Genomic DNA, 19,600 nt, shown 5'->3' with positions numbered 1-19,600 from the left:
ATTGTGATACACCTCCACCCGCATATATTAGGGTGAGGCGGCAGGGCCTCTTTGTGTAGGGATTGTGGTATGGTGATACACCTCCACCTGTATATATTAGGGTAAGGCGGCAGGGCCGCTTTGTGTAGGGATTGTGTTATGGTGATACAACTTCGCCCGCATATATTGGGGTTAGGCGGCAGGGCCGCTTTATGTAGAGATTGTGGTATCGTGACACACCTCCACCCGCATATGTTAGGGTGAGGCGGCAGGGTCACTTTGTGTGAAGGTGGTTATAGAGGATCCCCGACTTAATATCTATAAATTTGCTTGACGTTAACGGATATCTAAGCCCTTTTACTGTTACCATGATTCATCATATTCATGTTGTATTTCCATGCCCTTGAACTGTAAGACGCATAGGTGTAAAATATGATATGTGAACACTAAGGACTGTCAATGAAATGTATATGTTAAAAGTAAGAGAGGAAGGTGCCATTTTTTATTGGCCTTGTTTGTACGTGTTGTTACAGTTACATTATATTATGTATTCCATGTATAGTTCATATGGCGCGGTTGATCCTAAAAGAAGGTTAGAATGATGCAAGTATAATAATACTTGAAATGTGATTTTATTGGATGTTTCGTAGTTTCTTGATGTACTTTATTTGCCTCTTATTTGAGTTACCATATTTTCATATGTTGTTTTGACTGCCTTACATACGAGTACTATTCCACATGTACTCATGTCTCTTTTGCCGGGGGCGCTGCATCTTTTAATGGATGCACGTATACTTCTATAAGATGATATGGACCTTTGATAGGGATCTTCTTCACTACTCAGCTTATGGTGAGCCCGCTACAGTCCTAGTGGGTATTTGGGTCTAGTTCATTTTATGTATATAGGTATCTATTGTCATAGAAGCTCCATGTACACTATGGGTCATATAATTAAAGATTTAAGTTTTGTCATGTATTTATGTTCACGGTATTTACAGTTATTTATAGAGCTGTGAAACCACCACGAGAAAGAAAATATGGGCCATTGAGCCAAATGTATTCAATTTAAAAGTCATGATCTAATGATGTTTTGGTATATCATTAATGAGTAATGATGAGAGGTTAATCTAAATTAGGCTTGCTCGACTGGGTTTACTCGGTTGAGCATCAGTCGCGCTCCCCGAGATCGGGGCATGACACCGTTGTTATCACCGTTCCGGAGGACGCCCGGATCCTTTCCGCCCCTGTAGGGATAGCCAGTTACCTCTGGTGTTTGGTGACCGAAGAAGACCAGGCGAAAATGAATGAGGTAGAAGTGCCATGCCTATTCAACGAAGCACAACATGCGCTGAACCGGGTAATTCTTGATGATTCTAATATATCTTCTGATATTTGAACTAATCTTTGATAATTCTAATATCCCTTCTTCGTATATACAGGCCTTGCTACTTCACCACGAAACCTTCCTCTGGTACCGGGATGAGCTGAGCCAACTCGTGGCCGAAGTCAAGAGCTTGCTGAGAAGATAGGTATGTATAAGCTTCTTAGCGAGCAACGTGAAGGAGAAGTCAATAGCCTCCGAGCCAAGCTGGACACTGCTCAGAAGAAATATGCCGACCTATTGGAACATGTAAAAATCTTTGAAATTAGTGATGATGAGCTAGACACGGTGTCTAACAGTCAGAATCCATAGGTCCAGCAGAAGATTGATCGGGTCGACCAGCTCCGGGCTGATATGGATGAAGTCAAGGCGATGGCTGAGGAGTGAAAAGGCAAGATGGACCGATTGGCTTCAGAAAAGGAGGCTGTCCGGGAGCAGATGGCCTCGGCGGAGGCCTAACTTCGTTCGACGAATGAGAAGGTTGAGATCCGATCCCGAGAAATTAAAAATTTCTTGTCTCATCTAGGCTCGGTCATTGCCACCCGGGATCCCCTTGTCAAGGAGCTCGAAGCAGCCAAGTCAGAGGCGGAAATGACTTGGGCCGACGCTAAAGAGATGGTGGCCCAGTACAAAGCCGATACTGAGGCAACTCAAGAATGCCTAAAGGCCATAGTCGAATATGTGAAGCGGCAGTCCCGGAGGGAGGCTCTCGAGGAGGTTCATGCCCGGGGGTTTGATTTATTGGCCGATCTAGAAAATGTTAAGAGGCTCGAGGCCGAAGCCAAGAAGCTGGCGTACCTCGAGGATGAGGAAGATTCCGAGGGTTCTGGCGGATCCGAGGACGGGGAAGGCCTCGATGGCTCCGGTGACGAGGCGGGCTCCGGGGAGGATCAGGCTTCTTAGGTGCCTTGTAGATTTTATTTTTGTACTTTTGTATTTCGTTGAGGCCGTTTAGCCTTTGTAAATATTTATGTATATGTATATATAAGGCTGTTTTCCTTCGGCAAATTTCAGACTTGTTTCTTTTTGCTTTTTTCTTTATTATTGTGAAGATTTTGAATGCCTTAGCACGTAATTATTAGGTCTTGTCCGGAAGTTCGAACAATATTCGTTCTTCATGTTATTTTGCTTAAGACTCGTAGGGGCTTGGTATGACCAGAAGCTTTCCCTGAAGTGTTTACTTAGAATTGCTTATAATTTTTGCCGAGAGAATTTTTCGAACCGATTTAGAAATTTTGAAGGCCTTATGTTTCGGTTACGGATCTCGGACGTCTCCGAGCCGTTCTAAGATGACCGTAGCCTTTTAAGTTCGGGTGTTGCCCAATAGGCTTATTACCCTGAGCCATCTAGGCTTTCCCGAGATAATAGTCCCCGAATAGGGATAGCCATAGCCTTTGAAGTTCGGGCACTGCCTAATAGGTTTTATGCCCTCGGGCTTTAAAGCCCGAGCTTTCCGAGTTTTCCCAGGACGATAGTCCCCGAGAGGGGGTGATTTTTAAAATTCGGACAGAGGTGGACCTTGGGCCCGATGCCCTTTAGGTACGAAACATAGTAGTTTTTAAGAGACATAATATGTATCTGCAAGGTAGAAACTTTCTTTTATTTCTGTGCAACATACAAGACTGCCAATGTGTACAAGTTGTATGTTATGGATTAAGTGATCTATGCGGGCATGGATCATTTGACTGTTTGGCCCTTACAACAAATCCTATTCACCAAACTTAGACTTGTTTGAGCATGAAGTTTCCTTCCTTGCTAAAATCATTATCCGAGGGTAGTGACCCCTAGTGTTCGAGGCCAATTTTAGAGAGGGCTCGGATACAGTTGATGCGAACCTTGATGCCGGTTCATAGTCGGTCTCCAATTCTAAGTTAGCACGATCCACTGTATCAAATTCGTGTTGTAATTATTAATTTTTAACCTACAAGGTAGGTTCCCGCCCAGGTAGAATTAAATGTGACTCGTTAATTCGGGTAAATAATTATGAGGTCTTCATGCCTTGCATCTCGTTATGAGTATTGTGAAGGTTTGCAACGAGATTTTTGTTAACATGAGGTTAATTGACGATTCTATAATTGATTATGAACAACTATTAAGACCAGATTAACCCAAGAGGGTGCCCCATTTACAGGGTCAACTCGTCGGAAAACCCATTTGGGACAAAACCGGTTCGAAGGGAAAAAGAGTGCAACACGTGCTTTCAGGCCTAATAGTCATATCGTTCCTTGGTCATTACCTACAAGTGTCAGCCCAGTCCGTAATATATTTAAATGAAGGTAATGAATGGGGTCGTACCTTAGCAGTAGTATCGTTTTAAGTGGGTTATGTTCTAGTTGTTCGGTAGCCGTTCACCGTTTCTAGTTTGTACGATCCTTTGTTGGTGATATCGATAATTTGATATGGATCTTCCCAATTCGGTCCCAGCTTCCCTTCGTTCGGGTTCTGGGTGCTCATCGTCACCCTTCTTAACACCAAGTCCCCGACACTGAAGTGTCGAAGGTTGGTTCTTCGATTGTAATATTTTTTGATCTGTTGCTTTGGGCGGCCATTCGGACGAGGGAGGCCTCGCGCCTTTCGTCTAACAGTTCTAGGTTCGTACTCATTGCCTCATCGTTTGACTCTTTGATCGCATATCGGACCCGGAGACTCGGTTCTCATACTTCTACCAGTATAAGGGCTTCGGCACAGTAGACCAACGAGAACGGAATGGCCCCAGTACTGGATTTTGAGGTCATACGATATGCCCATAGAACTTCGGGTAAGATTTCCTTCTATTTTCCTTTGGCATCGATCAACCTCTTTTTGAGGTTTTGGAGTATGGTTTTGTTCGTGGACTCTGCTTGCCTAGGGGTGGCTAGTGGGCCGGTTAGGACCGGGACCGGCCTAGGACCGCAAGCCCACATGGGCGGTGAGCCTAAACGGTCCTAACCGGATAGGACCGGGACCGTGGGGTGGTGGGCCGGGTAGTGGGCCGGTCTCATAGGGGAGGCCCACGAGACCGGGACCGTTTAGGACCGGGACCGGCTCAGAAGTGGGCCGGTTCAAGCGGTCCTAAATGGTCCTAAACAGGCCCAACGGATAATTTTAAAAAAAAAATTTGACCGTTTGGCCATTTAAAAACTAGCCGTTTGGTCTGCCAAAATAGCCATTGGATATTTGCAAAATAGCCATTAACCCCCCAAATTTTGTTTTAACCCCAAACTTTTTATAATTATACTTTTTCCCTATTTTCAACTATAAATACCCCCTTATTCTTTCATTTTTCTCACAAAATTATCAATCTCTCTCTAATATTCTTCTATAATTGCTTACTTAATTGTTACAATTTGTGCAAAATTGTGAAGTTGGTGAATTGAAGTCTTCAAGTCTTCAATGATAATTATTTTTTAACAAGTTATTCGTCAATTCGGTAAACTCGTTCCAACTCTTAAGTTTTAATATTATAGTTTTGTTTGTTTTATTTACTTTGCTTGATTAATTAAGATGGCTTATTCCCTAAAAAAATATTTAGTAAAAATAAGGAAAAATCCAAGAGTGGTGAATCTAGTGGTCAATCTGTTCCTCCTCCACTTTCCCTGGCTCCCCGGCCGAAACCTGTTACCCGTCCTACACCTGTTATTCTTGATAGCGATAATAGTTTATTACAATTTACCGAGAGTCAATTTTTCCATAATATTGCACCCGGTGAACAATTAAACCATGAATATATGAATGCTCTTTATGGTAATCCAACTATTGATGAAAATGATGATAAAGAAATAGATTTTGATGAAATGCAACCGGATGACGATACACCCACTAGTCCTGCTCCTGAAGTTAACCCAACTAATAATAATCCAAATGATCCCCCGTCTGACCCTCCTGTTACTGCCCCTATATTTTTTAGACAACCTTCTAAACGGGCAGAAACATCTCTTGTTTGGTCATTTTTTACTCAACTAAGAGAAAAAAATAGGGCTAAGTATAAAACTTATGGCAAAGAGTTAGTTTTTAAATATGTTGGAAGTCGGGAGGGGGACAGGAAGTTTGACTAAACACATATTGCTACACCCTCAAGATAAATCTAGATATTTTCATATGAAAGCTTTGGCCGAGGGGACAAGTGCACCTAGTCAGGCTAACTTTAGTACCGGGTCAAATCAATTTCAACCGGGAATTAACACTGTTACCGGTGGTATTTTATATTATGATCCAAATAAAGATCGGGAAGAATTGGCAAAAATGGTTACTGTTATGTACTTACCCTATAGTTTTCCTTCTAACCCTCACTTTGTGCATCATATTAGAAAAGTTTATAATCCTACTTATAAAGGTTTTCCTCGCACAACCGTAAAGAGTGATATTTATAAATATAAACACGAATATGAATAATATTTGCGCTATTTATTTACTCATATAAATTGTCGTGTTGCTATTACAACTGATATTGGTAGAAGTGGTAATGATTGTGATTACCTTACTGTTACCAGTCATTGGATTGATGAGGATTGGATAATGCAAAAGCGCATTATTGCTTATAGAATAATTAATTCACGCCACACATGGTAGTTTATTTCTAGCACGATTACGGATATTTGTAGATATTTTTGCATTAGTGATAAAATAATATCAGTTTCAATGGATAATGCTACTAGTAACACAAATGTTGTAGCCTTGCTTACCACTACACTAAGTCCTGCATTTAGTAACATTTTTCATGTTAGATGTATTTGTCATATTTACCATTTAATTGTGGGTGATGGTATGCGAATTTTAAATGTTGAAATTGAAAAGGTTAAAATGGCTCTTAATTGGCTTTTTTATTCAAACCGTAGAAGTAGACTTAGAGAATATTTTAAAAGATGCGATGAATTTGGCCTAAGAGAAAGAAAGGTTCCTAAACCTTGTCCAACTAGATGGAATTACATGTATGAAAGTTAAGTTGTTGCATATGAATATAGAAACCCCATAAACTCAACGTTTAATGCTCATGTAAGTGATGATGATGAGCACCTTACAAATGCGGATTGGGCTAATGTTAAAATGCTTGTAGATTTTTTAGAAAAATTTCATATCGCTACAAATGAATTTTCTGGGCAATATTATCCTACTATTTCTAACTGTTTAGTTTATATTGCAGAACTTGCTAATTTATTTGATCATTTTTCAGAGGGTGGGAAAATTTATCAACTTGCTATTGATTCCATGAGAAAAAAATTTAAAAAATATTTTTTCCCTATTCCCCCTATTTATGGTGTTACTGCATTGTTAAATCCTACTATGAAATTAGGAGGTCCTCAATTTTGGTATGAAACTGCTTATAATGGTTTAGCACTTGAAGATGAGGAGTTGTCTACACTTGCGGACGCAATAGCCTCAATTTAAATAAATGTTCAAACTATTTATAATGCTTATCAAGTTGCATTAGATCATGCTAGACCAAATGTTCCAACTCCTTCTTCTTCTAGTTCTCAATCATCTAAAAGAACTGTGGGAGTAAGAGCACTTAGTGCTTGGGCAGGGTTCAGGGGTTCTCAAGGTTCTCAAGAACTGTGGGAGCAAGAGCACCTAGCACTTAGTGATTTTTCACAACTAAATGAGCTTGAAGTTTATTTGTCACAGGAAATTGAGGAAGTGAATCCCGACGGCTCCTTTAATATTTTGGAATGGTGAAAGGACAAAGAAGAACACTTTCCGATTCTTTCAAGGATGGCCCGAGATATTTTAACTATTCAAGCTTCAACAGTGGCATCAGAGAGCGCTTTCAGTCAAGCAAGACTTCAACTCGGTGATTATAGAGCGTCTATGAGGGAGAGCTTGGAAAAATCAGTACTTTTCAGAGATTGGATCCGTTCGGAAAGAAGAAATTTTGGACTTGCTGAATCACAACCAGAGGTAGACGAAGCTTACGAAGAAATGCTAGCTGAACTTGTGGAGGATGATGCTTCGCCTGGAAGCAGTGATGATCAAGCTTCATTTCCGCCACCACCAACGAAAATTCCTCCGGACCTTGAAGGATTTATGAAATTTGCAAGAGATACCATGTAAATTAATATGTAACTTGTATTCTGGCACATCTTGATTAGTTTCTTTTTCTTCTCAATGGTGGTATTAGCACCTTCTTGTGCTCATTCCATAGGGGGGAGGAAGACTAAGAAAGATATTGCCATGATTTTCTAATGCTATAATAAAAATATAACGCATTGCTTTGAATATCTCTTCACAATATTTTTGTCTTTTTATATACCTTAAGCTATACATATAGTGTGTGTGTGTATATATATATATATATATATATATATATATATATATATATATATATATATATATATATATATATATATAATATATAAGCCATATTCGATAGTATACATCTTACGATATACTATATATACATCTTAATATAGTAAGATGTATATATAGTATAGTGTATATATATATATATACATCTTACTATATACATAGTATATAAGCCATATTCGATAGTATACATCTTACGATATACTATATATACATCTTAATATAGTAAGATGTATATTTAGTGTGTGTGTGTATATATATATATATATATATATATCTTAAGATGTATATATAGTAAATCGAATATAGCTTATATATCTTAAGATGTATATATAGTATAGTATAGTATATATATTATAACGCATTGCTTTGAATATCTCTTTACAATATTTTTGTCTTTAAATTTGAATTAAAAAATTTAGGTGACAATTCTATAATATAATTTACTAGGAATTGCCTTAGATATTTTTATTACCATTTTTTTCTCTAACTTGTATAAAAATAATTTAAAAAATAAAAAGTTTTCGTTGGGCCTGCTTAGGACCGTTTGGGCCCGATTAGGCCTGGGACCGGCCCACTTAACATGGGACCGCTAGTTCATGGTCCCGGACCGGTTCCAACGAGAAGCCCGTGAAGTCCGGGACCGCTTAGGACCGGCCCGCCTAGGACCGGACCACTTAGGACCGAGCCCGCGAAGCCCACTTAGGATCGAGCCCGGCCCACATGCCACCCCTATGCTTGCCTATGTCCACTAGGGTGATAGGGCGTTGATAGGATCCTTTTGATATTGTTGTCCTCGAAAAACTTTTTCACTTTGCTGCCGATAAATTGCTTCCCACTATCTCACACGATCTCGGCCGACATTCCGAATTGCCATATTATGTGGTCCCATATGAAATCAATAACCTCCTTCTCCTTGACTTTCTCAAATGCATGGGCTTCCACCCACTTAGAAAAATAATTATTCATAAATAAGAAAAATTGAGCCTTACCGAGCGCCCAAGGTAAGAGACCAACGATGTTCATCCTCCATTTCATGAATGGCCAGGGCGACAAGACCGAATGCAGCGGCTCCCCGTGCTGGTGGATCATCGGAGCATGCCTCTGACACACGTCGCATTTTTGTACGAACTCCTTTGCGTCTTTTTCCATATCGATCCAGTAGTAACCGGCTCTGATTATCTTCCGAACCAATGACTCGGTGCCCGAATGGTTCCCGCAGGTGCCCTCGTGGACTTCCCTCAAAACGTACTCGGTGTCTCCCGGCCCCAAACATATGGCAAGTGGGCCATTGAATACTCTTATGAATAGGGTACCGTCTTCGAACAAGCTGAACCAGGCCGCTTTCGTACGCAAAGGTCTCGATTCTTTAGGATCTGAGGGAAGTTTTCCGGTCTTCAGGTAATCTATATACTTATTTCTCCAGTCCCAGGTTAAGCTTGTCGAGTTTATCTCGGCGTGGCCTTCCTCTACTACCGATTCCATGAGTTGTACGACCATTCCCGAGTTGAATTCATAGTCGTCGGCTGACGATCCCAAGTTAGCAAAAGCATCGGCCTCGCTGTTTTGATCCCGAGGTACATGTTGTAAAGTCCATTCCCTGAACCGTTGTAGCGTTACCTGTAGCTTATGCAGGTATTTTCGCATTCATTCCTCTTTGACTTCGAACGTTCCGTTGACTTGATTCACCATGATGAGAGAATCACATTTAGCTTCGACCACCTCGGCCCCTAGGCTTTTAGCCAGTTCAAGACCTGTAATCATGGCCTCATATTCGGCCTCGTTTTTAGTCAATTTTACAGTTCTAAGACATTATCTAAATACATTCCCCGTCGGTGGTTTCAACCCGATGCCAAGTCCAGATCCCTTTCCGTTCGAGGCACCATCCGTAAAGAGGGTCCAGATTCGGAAGAGGTCCCCGAGTTCAATAACAACTCCTTTTCGACCTCAGGAACTAGGGTTGGCATGATGTCGGCCACGAAGTCCGCTAAAATTTGTGATTTAATGGCGGTTCGGGGTCGATATTCAATCTTGTACCCACTAATCTCCACAGATTATTTGGCCAATCGTCCCGAGATCTCGGGCTTATGCATTATGTTTCTCAGGGGGTAAGTGGTCACAACACATATGGGATGGTATTGAAAATACGGCTTTAGCTTCCTAGAGGCACTTAGCAAAGCGAGCGCCAATTTTTCTAGGTGAGGATACCTAGTTTCGGCCTCGCCTAGAGTTCTGCTAACATAATAGATAGGAAATTGCGTACCTTTCTCTTCTCGGACTCGGACTCCACTTACCGCTACCTCAGATACCGCTATGTACAGGTACAACTGTTCATCTACCTTCGAAGTATGAAGCAAAGGCGGGCTCGAGAGGTACCGCTTAAGTTCCTCCAAGGCATGTTGGCACTCAGGAGTCCACGAGAAATTATTCTTCTTCTTTAACAATGAAAAGAACCGATGACTCTTATCGGAGGACTTCGAGATGAATTGACCCAAAGAGGCTATGTGCCCGATTAACCTTTATACGTCCTTAACACTATCCACAAAGGTGATGTCCTCGATGGCCTTGATCTTATTGGGATTAATCTCGATTCCCCGAGTTGGATACCTTAAATCCTAGAAATTTTCCAGACCCGACTCCGGACGCACATTTCTCCGGGTTCAACTTCATGTTGTACTTCTTCAATATGTTGAAAGTTTCCTGCAAATATTTCAAATGGTCCTCTGCTCGGAGGGACTTAACTAATATATCGTCAATGTAAACCTTCATCGATTTTCCTATTTATTCTTCGAACATCCGATTTACTAAGCGTTGGCCGAATGGCATTACATTATAGCAGTAGGTACCGTATTTAGTGATGAAGGACATTTTTTCTTGGTCGTCCAGGTCCATCCGAATTTGGTTGTACCTGGAGTAGGCATCGAGAAAACTGAGGATCTCGTGGCCGGCCATTGCATCGATCATGTGATCGATGTTTGGCAGAGGGAAAGAGTCCTTGGGGTATGCCTTGTTCAAGTCTTTATAGTCTACACACATTCTTAATTTATCTCCCTTTTTATGGACTACTACTACGCTTGCTAACCAATCCGGGTACTTAACCTCCCGGATGGACCCTATTTTAACGAGTTTAGATACCTCGTCCTTGATGAATGCATGCTTGACTTCGGACTGAGGTCTCCTTTTCTGCTTGACGAGATGGAACTTCGGATCCAGGCTTAGCTTGTGAGTGGTTATCTCCTGCGGAATCCCTATCATATCAAGATGGGACCAAGCAAAACAATTTATGTTAGCTATAAGAAATTGAATGAGTTTTTTCCTGAGCTCGGGACTTAACCCCGTGCCCAGGTGTACCTTACGATCAGGAAGGTGTCCGATCAATATAACTTGCTCCAATTCTTAGACTGTTGATTTGGTGGCGTCGGAATGATCGGGACTATGAAAGACCTGGGAACTCCGTAGTCGTCGTCTTCATCCATTCCCTGCTTCTTTTGTTCCATCGAGACCGGTATCGATAATTACTATTTGGTTTCATCTTTGGATATCAGGTTCAGACCTTTCGATGTCGAAAGTGTGGTACCGGGATCACCTCGTCGACTGCGAACATCTCCTTTGTGGTCGGTTCCTCTCCGTAAACTATTTTAATTCCTCCAGGCGTTGGGAAGGCCAGCACCTGGTGCAGTGCCGAGGGTATTGCCCTCATGTTGTGAATCCATGGTCTCTCGAACAAAGCATTGTACCTCATGTCTCCTTGAATCACGCAGAGCTTCATTTCTTGAATGGTCCCTGCGGTATTCACCGGTAATATTATCTCCCTTTTAGTGGTATCGCATGCCATGTTGAATCCATTCAGAACCCTGACTGCATGCACGATTTGGTCTTGCAAACCCAGTTGTTCCACGACCCTCGATCTAATAATATTGGCCGAGCTACCTGGATCAATCAACACACGCTTAACTCGAAATTTAATTTTGAGTACAGATATTACAAGTGTATCGTTGTGGGGATGCACGATGCCTTCAGCATCCTCGTAGTTGAAAGATAAGGTCCCTTCTGGTACATAATCTTGAGTCCGTTTTTCTCTCGTGATGGATACTTTGGTGCGCTTTAACATCCTCCCCTGGGAACGTCGACCCCATTGATGACCATGTTAATGACGTGCTGAGGTTCCTCCTGCTCAGTCTATTTTTTAGAATTTCTATTCCTGAAATAATTTTTGGCTTGATCGCTCAGGAACTCCCGGAGATGTCCGTTGTTGAATAACCGGTCTACCTCATCCCTTAATTATCGGCAATCCTCTGTTCTGTGGTCGTGTGTGCTATGATACTTGCATATTAAGTTGGGATCCCTTTTGGCTGGATCGGAGTGTAGAGGTTGAGGCCACTTGGTGCCTCTGTTGCGTCCTATGTCGGATATGATAGCAGCAGCATTGACGTTGAAGTTGAACTCCAATAACCTCGGCGCTTCCTTAGGCCCGATGGGCCTGTCAAAACCGTTTTTGCTCATGAGTCCTCGGTTATTTTGACTCTGATCGCTTCTCCTTTCATTTCTCACGGGGTTTCATCCAGATCTGTTACCCCTACGATCACTGTTGTACGGATGATATCAATCCCTATTTGACCTTGGTTCACGGTCAATATCTCCTTTGGATCTATCAATAGCTCAGACAGGATAAACAGACTCGGAAGGGGCCCCAAGCTGATCATCTTCGACTCTAATTTTTTACTGATATCGGTTATGCACATTGGCCCAAGTTACGGCCGGATATTCTACCAGATTTTGCTTCAACTATTGCGAAGCCAACGAGATTCGAGTATTGAGTCCTTGGGTGAAGGCTTGAACGACCCAATCGTCTGCCACCGGCGGCATGTCCATCTGTTCCATTTGAAATCTTGACACGAACTCCCTGAGCACCTCGTTATCTCTTTGCATTACCTTGAAAAGGTCCGATTTCTTGGTCTCGATCTTGATGGCTCCGGCGTGTGCTTTTACGAAAGCATCTGCAAGCATGGCAAATGAGTCAATAGAATTTGGGGAGTAAGTTGTGATACCATAGCATAGCTCCTTTTGACAAGGTCTCCCCGACATATTCGATCTCATCATCTTCTAGGTCGTTCCCCTTGATGGCACACATGTATGAGGTCACATATTTATTTGGGTCAATCGTCTCGTTGTACTTAGAAATTTCAGGCATGCGAAACTTTTTAGGGATCGGCTTCGGGGCTGCGCTCGGAGGGAAGGGTTTCAAAACAAACTTTTTGGAGTCTAGGCCTTTCAATATCGGTGGCACTCCGGGGATTTGGTCGACCCTGGAGTTGTAAGTCTCCACCTTCTTGTCGTTGGCTTCAATTTTATTTTCTCCAGTTTCCACCCGCTTTTTCAATTCCTTGATCATCTTTATTATCCCGGGGTTGGTCCCAGGTTCAGCTTCATTTGGCCTATCTGTGGCTGGTTCATTTTTGCAAGTATTTTCCCGGGATGATTCGGGCTCAACTCTATTGGAAACGCGGCTTTGGTTCTGCAGTTGTGCTATCACTACCTGTTGAGCCTGCAATATTTCGAAGATCACCCGTAAGTTGATCCCATCTCCTTCACATTCACGAGCATTTTGGGCTACCGACCGGACTCCCCCGCGGATGTTGTTCTCAGGATCGGTGAGCAAATTCATGTTGATGGCCACATATGAGCTGGCGTCAATTAGGTCCACGATTGGAATTCCGTTGGGATCAACGGGGGGGCACCTCGTTACCGGGCACTATATTGTTGTTCTCGCCATGGTGGCCAGACTCAGCATCCGTATTTAGATGGGCAGATTGGGAGTTCGACATTTTAAACGCAGACCTGAAATCAAAGATACTTCAAAGAATAAGTGAGAAGTATGGTGTGTTATGGAAATTTGTATCAAATTGCCACTATTATCCTTAGCCCCACGGTGGGCGCCAAACTGTTTATCCTCAAAATCGGATAACAATTAAATTTGTAAGTGGTTTTAAGGATACGCGGATTAATTTGATACAAAACGATAAATTGGATTAAAACGAACAAATTGAAATACAGTAAATTCAAACTATGCGGGGAGGATGTCTTCAGCCTTAGTGAACTATTTGCCCTCGATCCGGGCTCACAATGGTCAATATTGATGACTGAAAGAAAATCTTAGAATAACAGTGAAAATAATAGTATATTGCTTTGGAATGCGTGTTATAACGTGCTTAATGAATTATAAGACCCCATTTATATAGTAGGGGAATCCTACTCTAAGTATAACTCTATAAAAGGTAAAAAAATCTTCTGTTTAATTGATTGTCGGTTCTACATCAATACGTGTCGAGATCCACGCCGTGATATCCGGCCGGTCACAGATATTACGGCCTCCTGTTGGTCATGCTTGATTGCCCGACGACGCTCTCCGAAGTCCTTCAGGTTTTAGGTCGATCTCGAATCATGATCCCGATATTATCGAGGGTCGATGGTCGGCTCCCATACTCTGACTCGAGGATATCCTTGCTTCGATTCCGATCTTTCGCAATCATATCTCGAGCTCGTTTTACCCTGTTGGAAGCCGGAGTGTATCATGAGCCCGGTTTTTACCCGTACCCAGTTTGTATTCCATGACTCCATGAGGAGAAAAAAAGGATAAATGGAATATATATAACTTGATTTCCAAAATCGAATTTGCAAGTTTCGATAATCTTCCTCATTCCCTTCGGGCTTCGGCCTTGGCTTCCCGTCCTTTCCTTTTCACATATGTCCCTATTTCCTTTCCCATTGTCTAAATCAAACATACATCGACAGTTCATGCAAGAATCAATGCTAGATGATGCATCTATTTTGTCTTCTCTTCGAAAAAGGACTCAGTATGAAAGATTAAAAAGTTGCTGTATTGAGATGCCACGCAATAGGTGGACAATTAATTAATCTCAGTGGCTACTACTTAAAAATACGATTCGTTACTTCTCATACAAGTAGTACATAGATTTTCAAGTTTAAAAAGGGAACCTGCTTTTGGGAAACGAATCACCAATGGACTAAACACATTATGGGACAAGGACAGATGCCTTCTTAGCCTCAAGTGTAATAGAATTAATTTGCACCCTTTATTCTCCTCGAAACTGATCAGAATCATATTCTTTATTTTTTCCTTTACGTTTTGGAAATGCGATTCATTATTTGTATTAAAAAACTTCTACTCTTTCATTGAATATATATTAGGCTATTTGGAAATTGCAGATAAAATAAGTGAATTCTCTGCACTAGTAGTTGTGTGTTGATCGATTGTAGAGCAATGGGCATGTCAATATCCAAGTTCGTAAAAATGCTATTTGCAAAGAAAGAAATGAGAATATTAATGGTGGGACTCGATGCAGCTGGTAAAACAACCATCTTGTACAAGTTAAAACTTGGGGAGATTGTCACTACCATTCCTACAATTGGTATTTGCTATCTCGACTCTTTATCCGTTTGATTACTACAAAGTCTTTACGTTCAATTACAAACAAAAAGAAAAGAGAGTTTATCCAAAAAGAAAAGACTTTCCTATGATTTGAATGCTTTTTTTGTCTTTATTAATTTTTTCTGTGCATTGAAATTGACATATAACAGGTAACTCTTCGTATTAGGTTTGATATGATAACCATAGATTGAGCATTGGTATACGGTTAAATTTCGTTAATAATATAAAAGTTCTTAATATTATGTGCAAAGCTTAATCTCTTGATATATTAATCCCCAGGATTTAACGTAGAGACAGTGGAATACAAGAATTCGAGCTTCACTGTATGGGATGTGGGTGGACAAGATAAGGTATTAATTCAATAGGTTAATACCAAAATATCCCAATCAAAGCTAATTACTTGGTTAATTGAGTTACCTATTTTGTAACTATGTTGTATTAATTTACAGATCCGGCCTCTATGGAGGCACTACTTTCAGAACACTCAGGGTCTTATCTTTGTGGTAGATAGTAATGATCGAGATAGAATTACAGAAGCTAGAGATGAGCTCCATCGCATGCTTAATGAGGTATTATCAAAACTGATGTACAAATTACAAGTATCAATTCCGCATTAGTTGAATTAATGACTATGATTTATACAGGAAGAATTACGAAGCGCTACCATTCTTGTGTTTGCCAATAAACAAGACCTTCCAAATGCTATGAGTGTTGCAGAAATTAGTGATAAACTTGGTCTGCATTCGCTCCGTCAACGACGCTGGTAAAATCTCCCGTTCATATTATACGGCCTTAAAAAGACATTTCATAGCCTTAGCTTAATCATAATATCATTTTGCATTTTTGGACCTTCTTGTATTTTATGCAAACAGTTTCCAAACAAAATAACTAAGGAGTGTGGCTGTGTGTTGTCTATGTCTTTTTAGGTACATACAGAGTGCTTGTGCAACATCTGGACAGGGGCTTTATGAAGGTCTTGATTGGTTATCAAATAATATTTCTGGCAAGGCAAGAACATTTTGGCCTTTTAGTTATCTCTTCTCTTTCATCTTTTTTAACAAATTAAAAAGAAAGTTTACAAACTGTAATTTTACTTGGTTAATAAATCATCATTGCAGGCATAAATTCAGAGTTGCAACCAGCGCAAGAAGTTCCAAGTCTTTAAATCAAAACGCGTTGGTTGAAATTAATATGCTATGGCTATACATTCTGCTGCAAGACTTTTCATATTTTCTTTTACCTATAGTGATTAATGACGAATAAGTCATTCCCATACTTTTGCTTACTTACCCATTTTTTCTTTCTGTTTGTTGAATAATACGGGGCAGGGGCGAATATATCTTTGAGCTTTTCGTTACATGTGGTTGAAATTTTTCTTAGTATACATATTTATATTAAGCTTACATCATTTTTTTTATAAGAGATTTTTACAAATGTGGTTGAATCAGTATTGGGTGTGTGTTTTTAGACATAAATGTGAGAAACTACTGGCATACGCGTTTCATGCATGAAAATTGATGAGGTATCATCCAATTATATTGATGGGATTGGTCTTTTAATTTGTAATTTAAGAACTCCTACCTGAATACATAAACAGCATTAATCAAATAAGTCCCACACAGCCACCTATGTTTACTTCTATTATCTGCTGAGTATGTTTTATTTAAACCTAGGCCATAATTAGTTCATTCCCCTGTGAGCTGTCTTGTTGGCCTAACTATAAACTGGCTTTGGAACAAATAGTTATTGACCACCAATGATTTTTATTAAGAGAATGTAAGACATAAATATCAAATTGAGACATAAATGTAATGGAAGCTGATAATCATTTATTTCAAAGATTCAACAACATTATAACCTTCCAACAATACATCTCAACAAACATACTATAATGTAGTGGCCAAAATCTAATCTGGACCAGGCCTACTAATCCGGGTGTTTTTGTTTTCTTTCACTTGCTGTAATTCTTTTTTAGCTTGTTGCCTAATTTTTTCAATTTCATTTTTCCTATCAATTTCTTCATTTTCTTTTATTATTCTTGTCATTGCTGTTAAACTATCTTCTAATCTTGCAGTTTCTTTTTCTAACATTAAATATATGTTTTCTCCTACTTTCTTATATCTTCTTCCTATATTTGAAGTTATTATTTTTTAGCGAAAAACCAAGTACATCAAAAGAAAGAAAATACAAACAAATAATACCAACATATTACAATAATAATTATGAACGAAGTGACAGAAGTAAAGTATTATGGGATAAAAGATTAAACAGAAAATGGATACCAAAAACAATAAATGAACAATATAACTTTTTGGACTTAGATTGCGTAGAAGACGTTAATAAAATAATACAACTATGGGTAGGATATATATCAAAACAATTAATAGATAATAAAATACCAATTCCAGAAGCACCAGGATATATAGAAAGGACAATAATAGGAACAGTAAAATTATGGATACAAAATCTAAATGATGAAAGTATAAAAGCATTAAGAAGTAATAAAAAATTCGATGGTGAATCAGCTACAACAACTATAGACATATTAGTAAAATATGAATTAGCTATAAGAAATGAATTTAGTAGTATGACAACAGAAATAGAAGAGCAACAAAAGGAAAAAACAGTAAGTAGAAATCTAATGAACAAACTAGCTATATGTAACATGTGTTACATAGACGAATATACGTGTGCATTTAAAGAATATTACTATAAAGGAACATATAGTGTTGAAGAAGGAAAAGAAATCAGAAAAATATACTTTACAAAATTACCAGAACCTTTTAGTTCTAAAATAATAAGAGATTGGGAAAAAGCAGGATTAGAAGATACCTTAGGAGCTAGAATTAGATATTTAAAGAATTGGTTTATAGAATTATGTGAAAAACATAAAGAAGAAATTAAAATGGAAAAAACACTGATAAAAAACCTTACATGTTGTAAAATTAAAACTGCACCCCAGTTTGGATGTACAGATAATTATTATAAAAAGAAAAATTATAAAAGAAAATATAAAAAATATAGAAGAAATAAGTTAAAATATAAGTATAAAAAACCGAGGAAAAGATATTATATAAAAGATTACAAAAGAAAAAGACCATATAGAATTAAGAAAAAATTATCCGAATGTACTTGTTACAATTGTGGAAAATTAGGACACCTAGCCAAAGATTGTAAATTACCTAGAAACCCTAAAAAGAAACAAATAACAGAAATTAACACTGATAATGAAGAATACATGCAACTAGACTATATAGATTATGAATTAGATAGTGAAGATAGTATTTATGAATTAGAACCTGAATTAGAAACAGAAATAGAATCAGAAAAAGAACTATCAGATATAGAGGAAAATGACTGAAAACGATATACAAATAATAAGCAGAGAAGAATATAAGGATGAAGAATCAAGTGAACAAAAAGTAATATTTGATAATGATATTTTTGAAAAAATAAAAGGAAAAGATTTGGTAGAAAAATATAAAATACTAGTCCTATATTTTATCAAAGAATTAAAACCTACTGACATAAAAATAGATATTTGGGAAAAAATACTTAAATACGAAAAAGAAGTAGAAGACCCACAAGACCCACAAAATACATACGATTTGGTAGAAGAATATTCAGACTTATGAAGATTTATGAACAAAAGCTAATCGGAGCTAAATCCGACCCACAAACCCAACAAAATGAAGATTTATGAACAAAAGCTAATCGGAGCTAAATCCGACCCGCAAACCCAACAAAATGGTATAATTTGTGCAATAAAAGGAAATTTGATATACCAAAAATTTAAATTTATAATTAGTGCTAACTATACAGTAGCATTAAAAGATGCTAATATAGATAAATCACTAGTATTGTACTGGAAAATGTCAGGAATAGACAAATATAATTGGCTGATACGACGCTCCACCATTGACGCACTAAACTTTTGTTACCCCCTAATGACAAACCTAGATCAAATTAAACCTCAACAAATATATCATGACCCAAAGCTCTCTTTGATTGTTTTTTTTTTCCATTTAACATATTTCTTAAGTTTACTCTAATTGTTTCTTTCTCTTAGTAATTGCTGCTTCGATGCACCATAGTAACTCTCCAAACTCTGAGACATATTATTATAGGCGAAGTCAAAATTTGAAGTTTATGAGTTCAAAATTATATCCCTTTTAAGTCACTAAATTTTAAATTAATAATTTGTAACTATAAAATAATTTTTTCAAGGCAAACTTGTACCTTGGTCTCTAGCTCCTCCAGTGATACCATTGAATAGAACATTACTGCTTTTTCTTTATATTTTGTCCATTATTTCCGTTCTTACTTTGTTGATCTATACATTGATATCTAACTAGTGGATTTTTAAGATGAGACATCTCATACATTCTGGACATAGTCGGGGGTCGTGGAAATATTTTGGAAGAGCCATAGAGCAATTAGTGCAGGGCCTCAAACGAATTAGTTACGACTTATGAATTGTATGACACTTGTGCTATAGCACAATTAATCCT

The 19,600-nt window shown here is 38.9% G+C and overlaps 1 protein-coding gene across 1 annotated transcript; it reads left to right on the top strand.

The window, feature by feature from the left end:
- Positions 1-14,750: 14,750 nt before the first annotated feature.
- LOC142161658 (ADP-ribosylation factor 2-B-like) lies at positions 14,751-16,459 on the top strand. The gene is made up of 6 exons (XM_075234520.1): positions 14,751-15,069; positions 15,369-15,439; positions 15,539-15,658; positions 15,734-15,852; positions 16,016-16,097; positions 16,208-16,459. Exons 1-6 carry the CDS (start codon positions 14,922-14,924, stop codon positions 16,211-16,213), a joined length of 546 nt encoding a protein of 181 aa, XP_075090621.1. The 5' UTR covers positions 14,751-14,921; the 3' UTR covers positions 16,214-16,459.
- The last annotated feature ends 3,141 nt before the right edge of the window (positions 16,460-19,600 follow it).

This window comes from Nicotiana tabacum, chromosome 17, assembly GCF_000715075.1.
Source record: "Nicotiana tabacum cultivar K326 chromosome 17, ASM71507v2, whole genome shotgun sequence".
NCBI classification, from domain to species: Eukaryota; Viridiplantae; Streptophyta; class Magnoliopsida; order Solanales; family Solanaceae; genus Nicotiana; species Nicotiana tabacum.
Note: the sequence above shows the minus strand (reverse complement) of the source record. Positions and strands in the feature narration are given on the sequence as shown.